Source organism: Montipora foliosa, chromosome 9 (genome assembly GCF_036669935.1).
Source record: "Montipora foliosa isolate CH-2021 chromosome 9, ASM3666993v2, whole genome shotgun sequence".
NCBI classification, from domain to species: Eukaryota; Metazoa; Cnidaria; class Anthozoa; order Scleractinia; family Acroporidae; genus Montipora; species Montipora foliosa.
In genome coordinates this window covers 10,962,555-10,974,770 of record NC_090877.1, presented here as the reverse complement: position 1 = coordinate 10,974,770, position 12,216 = coordinate 10,962,555, and the positions used below count along the sequence as shown (strand labels likewise).

The window sequence follows — 12,216 nt, the reverse complement described above, 5'->3', positions numbered from 1 at the left end:
TAGAACTGCGGTTCTAATTGGAGACACTGTACAGAAATCAAATCAAGTCAAATCGAAGGTTGGGCGAAAACCATAGTACCTGGGTAAAAACCCCTCGGGGCAGAGTAGAGAAACAGTAAAACTCAACCCAAATATGACGCCGAGTCTGAGAATCGATCCGGGGCCACATCGGTGGGAGGTGAGTGTCCCTGTTACTTTATCATCTCTTCGCCATCCCGCCCTGCTTCCCTTTTCGGAAAAGAGGTATAGGTGAACCAAGACTTCATATCAGTACGCGGGTTCCTGTCCACAGTCACCTCAATTCATTTCTTTCGGACGTGAACGTGACCGTCTCAGATTGGTTGCGGACATACAAACTCGGAGTCCCGGGCCGGAAGCCGTGATATACCATGGCCTTGACCACAAAGCGAATTCGTAACTACCAACGTTATGAAATGAAACTCATCTTGAATGCTATCGACTTCCTTGTGCCGATCAGCTAAATTCCGAGGATTAAGAAACAGAACAAGATTGCCATTAATGTCTTTGGATTCGAAGGAGATTTTTTTCCTGTGTACCTCACTAAAGAACGTCAGTTTCCAGTACACGTCGATCAACCTACTGCTGTTTTCACGTCAAGAGATACGCCATTTCTGTTCGATCCACATAAATCTGAACCGAATATTTTTAGTCCAAAAGTGAAACAGGACACAAAGGCCAAATGGATCAGTTGTTTGGGAACAGTTTCTTGAAGACCATAAACCACGCTGCAGCTGTAACATAGGCCCCGGAGAGTTTTACCTGACGTTCGGCGACAAGGAGAATATATATCCAGGCGCGGAACGGACCTGACTGTAATTTAAGAGATGAAGTTAGGACTTAGGGTCCCTTGAGGGTTGAACGCGAAAGGGAGAATTGATTCTCGCAGCTCTCTGGACAATTTAAACATTAAAGCCCTTTATACGAGGGAAAATAAGCCGCGGCTTACACTGGCCGCGTCTTACATAAGATGCGAACACCCCGTTTAAATGGTACAAAATCGAGTTTCACGGCTTAATCCATGCGCACCCTGGCTTAGGGGTTTTGGGCTGTGCGCATCTTGGCCGCGGCTTCCCTTGGACGTGCACTCAAGCGTTGCCCGCGGCTTGCTGCGCATGCTTGTTTTGTTTTTATAGCAGACTTCCTTTTTGTTCCCGTCCATTCGCCTGAGAAAAATGGCGAGCGCGAGAGACGAATCATGTATTACTAAAGAAAAAAGATTCAGCGAAAACAGCTTCTCACTGTTTGTAGTGATATTGAAATTGCTGAGCAATTTGATAATTGCGTTTTTAAGCTAGTGTGAGTTCTCAAGCACACCGCAAGTGTTTGTTTACGACTTTACTGGATCGATGCTGGATTGCATGTAAAATCGAGCCATTTATCTTTCAATGTTACAAATCTTGCGTCACAATTAATCACCCCAAATAAATTACGTCATCATTGGAGAAGTTGGCCGCGAACTTAACCGCGAACGATTTGTACGAGCATTTCGCGTCTTATGTAAGCCGCACTAGTATATCAGCTATCAAACTACTTTATGCCCCTTGCCGGTTTTGCAGGAGTAATAATTCAGGAAAAGGAAATCCTGTAGCACTGCCTCACTGTTTTCAAATTCTTATCTTTACTTTAAGCTTATTAGCTTAGACACTGACATTTTCAATTAACCATAATAAGGATGTTGATTAAGTTTAAAGCCAAAAAAAAAACCCTTGCACTGATCCAATTAGAAAAAGAGCCTGCAGTGATGAAAGACCAATTCTCGGCCACTTGTGAGTAGATAATGTCACGTTGAAAGCCTTTTCGTTCCCACTCCGATGAGTTCTGGTTTAAACCTCCTCAAATCTCAAATTTCTGGAATTTTACTTTCCGAACCTCGCTTCTCAGTCTTAATATTTTCAGATAGTGCGCTTGCTTGAGCTTTTCAGCTGGTTCCCCCACTGGATTATACCTCGCCGTGTTTCCGTTATGCTTGCCATGAGCCGGGGCGGATCCAGGATTTAGCCATGGGGGAATTCAGAGAATTGTGAGCCGTATTTAGGCCCCCGGGAGATTTCTAAATTTAGGCTCTCGGAAGCGTGATTTCCAGCGTTTAACGGGCCATTGTTGCTAGGTTATTGATTATCTGGGACAAGGACTACGCTTTAGCACTTACAATAATAGAAAGCTTGCAATACAGACTATGTAAGATTGAAGTGATCCTCACATGCATTTATCTGGACAATTTAAGCAATTGTCTCTTTATAGACACCTGAAGAATTCAAGAAGCTTTAACGGGATTCGAAGCCATGAGCGCTGCAGCGCGCGCAATGCCGGTGCAATGCTCTACCAAATAAAGCTATGAAGCCACATAGCTGGGAGCAAGTCAATTTCTTGGTCTCATATGTTAAATATACCCAACCGTGAAAGGACTCAATGAGGGAAGTAAATGTATATTTTCGAAATAATATAAAAAAAGCGGATTTGCTCTCTCAACAAAGACATTGTTTTACAACATGGTACAAAACTCAGGTATTACTGACAGTTTAATTAAACTGTCTTCTAATTGTCTTTTTAGTGTAAGGTAAAGTCTCTGTTACTAGCCTAGGAAGGCCCATCAGGCCGGCACGTATCTCCGGTTTCCGTAGCATGAAGCGACTAGGAGTATTTCTACTCCCCCCTGGTTGGGATGCTAGTCCATCGCAGGGTTACCCCCAGCATTTTCGCCGGTACCCATTTATACACCTGGGTGGAGAGAGGCACCGTGAGAGTAAAGTGTCTTGCCCAAGAACATAACACAATGTCCCCGGCCAGGACCCGAACCCGGACCACTCGATCCGAAGTCGAGCACTCTAACCATGAGTGGTTATTGCAAAAGTAACTAATTCAGTTAAATACAGCAATGCCCTTTTCCTGACTATGTACATATTTTCAATTAATAACTGGTGGTCTCCCAACTAGTTTAGCTTTTTAGTTATTTTGAGAGACTAGCTACTGTTTGTATTTTTAATTCACATATTTGTTATATAGCTAGCTAGTTTACAGTACAAATAAATTTTGTTGTTGTTGTTGTTGGCCATGGGATATTGTTTGCAAGTCTTTGAACATTAATTAATCAATCGAGGGTTCTTTTCGCCTGCGACGCAAGCACTGAAACGCAAGGAACTTTGCGCAGACGCAGTCTTTAATCTTCACAAAAGTAGTAACTGTCTGAGAACCCACACACAATTGGCAGCGAGCAAGAGGCTTCTTTATTCCCATTTACATGATATTTACAGGTTTATGTATTGGATTTACACGGTCTTATGTCCCTGCTTTTAGAAATTTACATGATATTCTTAATAATTTACATGTTTTACCTGAAATATTTACATGTTTTTACAGGATTTCTCAAAAAATGTAAATGGCTAAAAATCATGTAAATTTTTATTTACAGAATCTTTTTGATGATTTACGTGTTATTTACATCTTTTTACATACTCGGGGAAATTTTCAATTTTTCCAGTGATTTTCGAAATTAGAAAAAAAGCGGATTCGCTTTCTTGACAAAGACATTTTTTTACAACATGGTACATCACTTAGGTATTACTGACAGTTTAATTAAACGGTCTTCTATATTGTCTGTTTAGTGTAGATGATGAAATTAAATCTTCGGTGTTATTTGGGATATTGTTTCCAAGTCTTTGAACATTAATTAATCAATTGAGGGTTCTTTTCGCCTGCAACGCAAGCACTGAAGCGCAAGGAACTTTGCACAGACGCAGTCTTTAATCTTCACAACAGTAGTAACTGTCTGAGAACCCACACACAGTTGGAAGCGAGTAACTGTCTACCAGAACCCACGCACAATTGGCAGCGAGTAACTGTTTGAGAACCCACACACAATTGGAAGCGAGTAACAGTAACTGTCTGAGAACCCACACACAATTGGCAGCGAGTTACCGTTTGAGAACTCACACACAATCGGCAGTGATTAACTGTCTGAGAACCCACACACAGTTGGCAGCGAACAAGACATAGTGTTCCCTGTTGTCTTCTGTGGTTTATCATGGTTGAGAGGATAAACGCTAGGAGATTGGCCTATGTCAGGGAATCCGCAGTGTCCTATTGTTGACGCTCCTCCATGGGTAGCACTACAGATAATGTAGGAGTAACTTTACGTCTAACAACACAGTAGAAGTGCGCTTCTCGGCTCTGCCAACAGCCTGCGAACGGTGTTCTCCGTCTGGAACTGAGAGAGTTCCACATAGTAACATCTCCAGTTTGAACTAAACTGTGCTAAATAATAATAATAATAATAATAATAATAATAATAATAATAATAATAATGATAATAATAATAATAATAATAATAATATAATAAGTTTGCGTTACGTCGATGCTGAAAAACCACAGCCTTATATAGCATTCGTGCCAAAAATTATTTGAAAACAGTTTTTCATAGTTTACACAAATAAACGTACCAGAAACGTCACTCAAGACACCTCAATTGCTTGCTTTTCGTAACTCTTTAGTCCATTTAAGAGGTCGCCATTTATTGACTATTTAAGGAGTCCCTTTCATACGTTGTCACTTATTAACCAATCAGAATGCAACGAGTTGCCCTTTTTTATCTCCATTAAATTCTGCATCGTGATGTTGAAAAACTACATTTCTCTAAACCAATCGGAAACGAGACATTTTTTCATACATATATATATATATATCATTAACTTCGTTGCTTTATGTTGTTTCTTCAGGATAACGCATCATGAAGATCGTTATTGTTTTCGCCACGCTAATTTGTGCAGCCTCCTTGGCAGGTAAGAACTAGAACAATCTAAAAAACGCGTCATATAAATATTCGGGTGGGAAAAGTTTTCTGCATACGACGTGCATACTTGAGTCAAGCCCTCGTGTAGACCAACATTTTTCAGTATTTGGTGCAACGACACCAAACATTTTTATTATACTTTTTTTACTCGAAAAAAATGTGAGTAGGTTTATATATCAAACATATCACATCAGTTTCATGGCGGTTTACAATTCTCTGCGTTGTAGAGCACCAAAACCGGGGGAGACTTACTCTTCGCGAACAGTGTGTGGTTCTAGTGTAACGTCCCACAGTCATGATCAACAGGAACGATTTTAAGACGGCACGGTTTATATATAGTCCTTCTCCGAGAAAACTTGACAGTCTAACCATTTGCGGATGTCACTACGTATACAAAGACGGCACTTCAATTCTCCTCATGGAGTTATCTGTAGGATACCCGGCCTGTGGGGTGAACCCGCGATCTTCCGCAAAAAAGTCCGATTTTTAATTAAATGAGCCGTCGGTACAGTAGAAAGCACCAAATTCTTAGCAGTATTCTAGGCATCACGTTTGTGCATCGGGTGAACTCTTTTGGACGACGGGAGATTAATAAAACGTGAGAAGAAAGATGCGATAAAAAAGCAAAAACAAATGAAAGTGCGAATTAGACTTCAGCTCACAGTTATTTATTTAGTCATTACGATAATCAATTAAATAAACAATATTGTTCAAGTGGCAAGGAAGCCCATGCAGAGGAAAACAGTAGGTTTTTAATTAAAGCTTGCGCTCCCTAGACTAAACAGAAAGATTTCAGTAACCTCGCGGCTACGCCAGAAGGCAAACGTGAGGTTGAACGTTCTGTTTTTGCTAAACTGATTAGCCAAAAAGAAACTTGTTTGATATTTTCCTTTTTTTTTTTGGGCTGTTCGTAGGTGCTATCGAGCTGCTTCTCAAAAGCGAAAGTTAAGTTGGAATAACCAAATTCTCGTACTTTGACAACCAGTTTCAGCTTGAACGTGATGCTTAGATCTCTTCAACAAAGTTACTGAATAACGGAAAGTAACGGACGAAATTGAAACAAATTTTGGATGAAAAATACATCAGCAAAATATAATACTGATTTTTTATTTCGCTTAACTGCAGAATACCCCGCCACTCGAACTATATTCCACGTAGCCGGCAACGCGGTACGCGGTACTCAGAAATAGGAATGCACAATACTGTAGAATACCCCGCCACTTGGACTAATTTCCAAATGAACTAAATTTCAAAATGGCGCAGCGATGTTATATGTGCTGGCTACGCGGTACGCGGTACGCCGTGACATTCCTCGTTCTTAAAGCGTCAAAGCCGAAGTAATTCCCCAGACAAGAGACTGTGGAACTGTGTACTCGGAAGAACGTTATATAAACAAATGATTTCAAAATGGCGCAGCAATGTTATTTGTGCTGTCTACAAGGTACGCGGCACGCTGTGATAGCACTCGTTTACTGATTAAGTCTAAGCGCTCGTTTCAGTATTAGGCCTATAAGCACTCTTTTAAAATTTTAGCTTTCATTTTACGGTTCGGGTAACTAGAATTTTTAACGAGATCGTGTGAAGAATATAGCACTCGTTTCCTGATTAACCCTAAGCGTTCGTTTCAGAAATTAGGCCTAAGAACTCTTTACAAATTTAAGATTTCATTTCACGGTTCGCTTAAACTTCGCTTTTTAACACGATCGTGTGATGAATATAGCACTCGTTTACTGATTAAGCCTAAGCACTCTTAAAATTTTAGCTTTCATTTTACGGTTCGGTTAACTAGACTTTTTACCGAGACCTTGAGAAGAATATAGCACTCGTTTACTGATTAAGCCTAAGCACTCGTTTCAGTGATTAAGCCTAAGCACTCGTTTGAAATTTTAGCTTTCCTTTTACGGTTCAGTTAGGGTTAGGGTACACTAGAATTAAAATTTTCCACGTACCACGTACCGCGTAGCCAGCTTGTAAAGATACTTCGCCATCTTGACTTTAACTCTTTCCGGGTACCGCGTAGCCAGCTTGTAAAGATACTTCGCCATCTTGACTTTAATTCTTTCCGGGTACCGCGTACCGCGTAGCCAGCTTGTAAAGATACTTCGCCATCTTGACTTTAACTCTTTCCGGGTACCGCGTACCGCGTAGCCAGCTTGTAAAGATACTTCGCCATCTTGACTTTAATTCTTTCCGCGTACCGCGTACCGCGTAGCCAGCTTGTAAAGATACTTCGCCATCTTGACTTTAATTCTTTCCGCGTACCGCGCGCGCGTAGCCAGCCTCTTAAGATACTCGATGTGGCGGGGTATTCTGCAGTTACTCCTTTTTTTTAATGAGAAAAAAGATAATTTCAAGGGCAAAAATGAATTAATAATTAAAGGTATTTTTTAACATTGGTTTGGGGCATGAATACCATTGAGAGATTAACTTTTTGAAAAGCAAAGACAAAACATCGCGGTGCCAGGCTTTCAATTTTTCGTTTTACATAATTGACATGTTCTTGACGGTGTTTGTAGAAAAACACTGTTCGACATTTTCCATTGTTTTCATTGTTTCAGAAACTGCGGAATTTCAACATGACCGTCAAACGGTTCAATATCTCCTACATTTGTAGCATTTTCTTCATTTTATTGCTCTATTTTCCCTGGCCAAGAAGTCAAGCCAAATAATTGGTAAAAAAATATCAATTCGTCCTATGGTCAACAAAATGTAAAGATCAATAGACTGATAGTTTGTTTTCTCTGATAATATAAAGGCAACGCAGTAGCTTAGTACAAGAAAATTACATTTCCTTTTTTTAAAAAAGCGAAATACCAGAAAATAAGCGAATGTGCTGGCTAAATTTGGAAAGGGAAAGAAATGGCACCTCCAGATTCCAGACGCTGTACCCTTACTTGATTGAGCAATAACGAACTATTCACAATAAATATTGAATTGCACAAAAGTGACAATGCTTCGAAGAAAAGCTTACATTCTTTTGGGGAAAGATCGCCATCAGTAAATTTTCGGTTGTCAGCATTTTTTTAATATAATGAGCCACATCAAAATTTTGCAAGAAGCACAGAAAGAGCAGTGTAGAGATTAATTGAGGGAAGAATTTGCATTTCCTGTTGCTTTTAATTGACACGGGTTTATTTTTAACTTACAAGGCTCTTATTCATACGTAGGCCATCTTACAATTAAAGTGCATATGACACAAAATTTTATATTTGCTTGTTCGAAAGAGCTTTTAAAATGATGAAGAACGGCGTTTATTTTATTGTGATAGCTCTCTTGGTTGCCGAGTTATTCAAGATTTTGATTTATGCAAATTAGACGACTTGTGACGTCATATAGTGGACACAAGATGATGTAAAATGACAAAAAAAGGAATATCTCTAAAGCCTTTTTCTGTATAGAACTGAAACCTTTTGCAGTTCTTATACTCATTACAAAGTTCCATGATATGGCCCACTGTGACGTTTCCACAGCAACGCAATGGGCTCCAGGCCCCCTCCATCCAAAGGGTAAAATCAGAGTTTTCCTCCCCAATAAGAGTTATTTGCTCTTGATGTTTATTCAGTCCGTGTGACGGAATATGGTCATTACACAGCACAAGCACAGGGAAGTCTGTCAGACTCTAAAACCTCAAAGAAGGCATTTTCAATATCGGAAAGGTAGAGGTCTGGTAACGAGTATGTTGCTATGGTGACATCATAATCACAATTACAATGTGTAGTTTTGGTAGCACATCAACCCTGCAAAATTTCAACCCTGCAGACATAGTATTTGCAAAGATATTCCATGTTTTGTGATTTTACATAATTTTGTGTACACTATGTGACGTCACAAGTCATATAATTTGCATAAATCAAAATCTTGAATAGCTCGGCTACCAAGAGTGCTATCACAATAAAGTAAACGCTGTTCTTCACCATTTTGAAAGCTCTTTCGAACAAGCTAATAAAAATTTTTGTGTCATATGCACTTTAACAAAACAAGAAACAAATCATTACCCTCAGTAACCCTAACCTAGACTCTATTCCTTTGTTCACGTACAATTCGAAACTAGTGTCGCCCCGGTTCACACGCAAACGCAAGTAGAAATTCAAGTGCAAGCAAAGGAAAAACTCCATTTCTCTCGTTGCAGTCGTTCACACGTGTATTTCCTTGCGCATGCATTTACAGTAGTCTGAAATTCCAGCCGTGTCCTCCTTGGCCCTGATGGGGGTGCGCGGGAGAGTTCTCGTGCGCGTAGGTTTTTCGCTTTGAAGGTCCGTAACAAGAACTTTGTTTACAAGGGCTGTATAGAAGCTAATATCAATGTCAATGTTGCCGTTGTGGTCTTACAAAGAAAAACTAAGTCCTTAATCTCGCGCTCATATTCATTCCAACGTGTTTCTATTGTTTTTGTCCTCACTGCATGCTTCAATATCAAGCTGAATATTTGATATTTCGAAAATGGCCTATTGGCACTTGATCGGGGCCGGAGTTTCCCAGCTGCACTTAATTCGGGTGCACGTACGCACTTTCTTTACGTTACTCATTGACGTTTCACCGGATTTTCCTTGCTGTTGTGATTGGCCAAAGAATCTACTTTGGGGCGCGTTCGATTGACGGTATTCCGGAATAGGAATACATTGAAATAGAAGTTAGAAATCCTTCGTCATTACGGAGATTCACATTAAAATTATCAAACACTTACTAAAATGCTATTTTAAACATATCTTTATTACCCTTGTTGCTTCAAAAGCGTCAGGCATACCGTTTTAAATCATCACTCCACGTATTCTTATTCCGGAATAGGGTGAATCGAACGCACCCTTAGATATATAGTTTACGTCATACAAAGTGCGGCGTACGGGGTTTTATGGAGGTTTTGCACGGCAGCCATGTTGCATGGCAGGAACAATGAAAATGTTTTGCATTAGAAAGAACATTTGTTTCCATAGGAAAAAGAATCTATTGTTCCTGCCATGCAACATGGCTGTCGTACAAAACCTCTATTTACGAGTTGTTTGCGTCAAAAACCCGAACGAGCAAGGTACGAGCGAGTGAGGGTTTTTGACACAAACAACGAGTGAATACAACCCCGTACAAAGCACTTTCTATGTCGTGAGCTGTTTATTACACATAAGAGGAGAATTTTCATTGAAATAGTTTTCTGAACGCAAATTAGAAACAAAAACTCACTAACAATAGAATCAAATGCAAATTTAATTTCATTCAATACTTGAAAGTACGATTTACACGAGATGCACGAGTGATTGGCTTGGAAAGCCCTTAACGCTATCGTTGATTGGTTATATTTACACACGTGAAAGAGCTGTACGCCATTCTGATTGGCTGAATAAGTTTTTTTCACAAGTGAAAATAAAGCGCATAGACTTTATGGAATAAAGTAGTTTCTCATACACCTTATTCCAAAATGGCCGCCATTTAAATATTCTTCTGTTTTTATTCAAATAAGCCCTTGATGCCTCGTTCTTAAGCTTAAAATTCAAAAGAATATTTTAGCTTGAACGAGGCAACAAGGGCCAATTTGTATCCGCATAAATCAGCGGCCATTTTGGAATAAGGTGTATGTTATGTGTAATAATAGGCCATTTCCGAGTTCAAGCCTGCCTCATCTTCAAAGCGAGTCTAAGTGCGAAGTCATTCATATTATATAAAGTAGAACTAATTACCATTACAAAAACTGCGCACTTGGACTCGCTTTGAAAAGGAGGCAGACATGAACTCGGAAATGGCCTATTGTTTTTACGGCACCCTCGCAATAACCCGCTCTCACCGACAGGTCAACTTCACATTTTCTATCTCCAGCAAAAAATTGCTGCAATCCAGGGAAGCTGCTTTTGAAAGCTGACAACGGGAGATTTGTGTCCCGAGAGACCGTGGAATTTGAAGACGATGAAGGCGGAGAGGAAACATATGTTGCTGAAACAATTCAGGCCACAAAGGTTCAAAGTGACTCGTCTTGCATTTTCAAAGTTTTGAAGGGTGGTCTTAATGAAATATTCCTGAAGGCGGATAACGGAAAATATCTGTGTAGGATGGATCACGAAAAGGATTTTCAGCCAATTGAAGCTCGCCAGTCGATGCGCTCTGCATCCTGTCGGTTCAAAGTTCACAGCCAGGCCGATGGTACTGTGGCGTTTCAAGCCGACAACGGAAAGTTCTTATGTCGAGATCGAAGAGATGGAATCGACCTTGTTATTGCAGCGAAGGACTCCGTTGATGCGACCTGCAAATTCGTCTTCAGTCAGCCTAAGAACGGATAAACATCAAATAATAATGGTGTTCTAGCTCTCGTGGAGGTTATGAATTGTGAAATTAAAATTGACAGGTCAAGTAACCATTAAAAATGCTACTGACATGGACGTTGTTGTTTTTGTGTTAATTAATTATTTACTTGTTATTTACATTCTTACTCTACTCGTACATTACATTTAGTACATTGCATATTAAACAAAACACTACACTACACTATACTGCATTACATTCAACTAATACGTTTTTACTGTTAAGTTAATCACGAAATGACAATTGTGCGCTCTTGGCCACCTCGCAAGCAAGGAAAGAAAGCAGATATAATTATTTTTTAAAAAAGAGAGATTTTAATGTGAGAGGAAAGAGGGAAAGCCTGCCCCGGGGCATTGGCTGGCAGGGGCGGATCTAGCATTTTTTGAAAGTGGAGGCCGAACAAGAATACTAATCAGCGCGCGTTAGCGCGCCTCAGTAGCGCCTTAGGCGCTACTTTCTAGGGGAGTCTGGGGCATGCCCCCCCAGAAAATTTTGAAAATTTGGGTACTCTTACATGCACTCTGGTGCAATCTGGAACGTAATGTATCAGGATTCCATATTGAATAAAATTATAAGTTATGGTTATAATGATGCATGGTTTTTGACTCTTCGCTCCAAAGTCACAAAATATATATAATTATATATATAGGCATTAAGATTTTACGTTGCTACAGTCTCTGTAACAATTATTTCGCATCCAGTCTTCTTCCTCATTTCGAAAGGATAATATTAACGCCTGTAAGTTGAAAGTTTATTCGCACAACTTTGATCATTCTATTAGCGAAAAATCACGCTTTAGCTAAAAAAACCAAAAGCTCCAACAGACTGCTTACAAAATGATAAAATTATTGTATATTTTGACACAAAAAAATCTCTGACGAACTGAAAGGGAGGGCCGCGGCCGCGGTCGCCTCTCAGTCTTAATATTTTCAGATAGTGCACTTGCTTGAGCTTTTCAGCTTTCCCCCCCCCCCCCCCCTAAGTCCGCCCCTGGCCGGGTGTTCTGCTGGTCAAAATACTGAGAGAAGCGCAACTAAAAGCAAAAAGTAATGATGTTTTGTTTTTAAAAAAACCTGGGGCTTCAGTCCAAGAACTATCGAAGGCGATGGATCAAACGTCAAAGTGGG

General features: G+C 40.0%; 1 protein-coding gene across 3 annotated transcripts in view; it reads left to right on the top strand.

Annotated features, from left to right (window-relative positions):
• The window catches only part of LOC137969894 (uncharacterized), a 16,217-nt gene extending 5,053 nt beyond the window's left edge, over nt 1-11,164 (top strand). For all 3 annotated transcript variants that reach the window (XM_068816302.1, XM_068816300.1, XM_068816301.1), the window contains 2 exons: nt 4,734-4,796; nt 10,610-11,164. In XM_068816302.1, the coding sequence (XP_068672403.1) occupies nt 4,745-4,796; nt 10,610-11,067 (510 nt within the window). In that variant the 5' untranslated portion in view covers nt 4,734-4,744 and the 3' untranslated portion in view covers nt 11,068-11,164. The remainder of the gene's footprint in view (nt 1-4,733; nt 4,797-10,609) is intronic.
• Nucleotides 11,165-12,216: the final 1,052 nt, after the last annotated feature.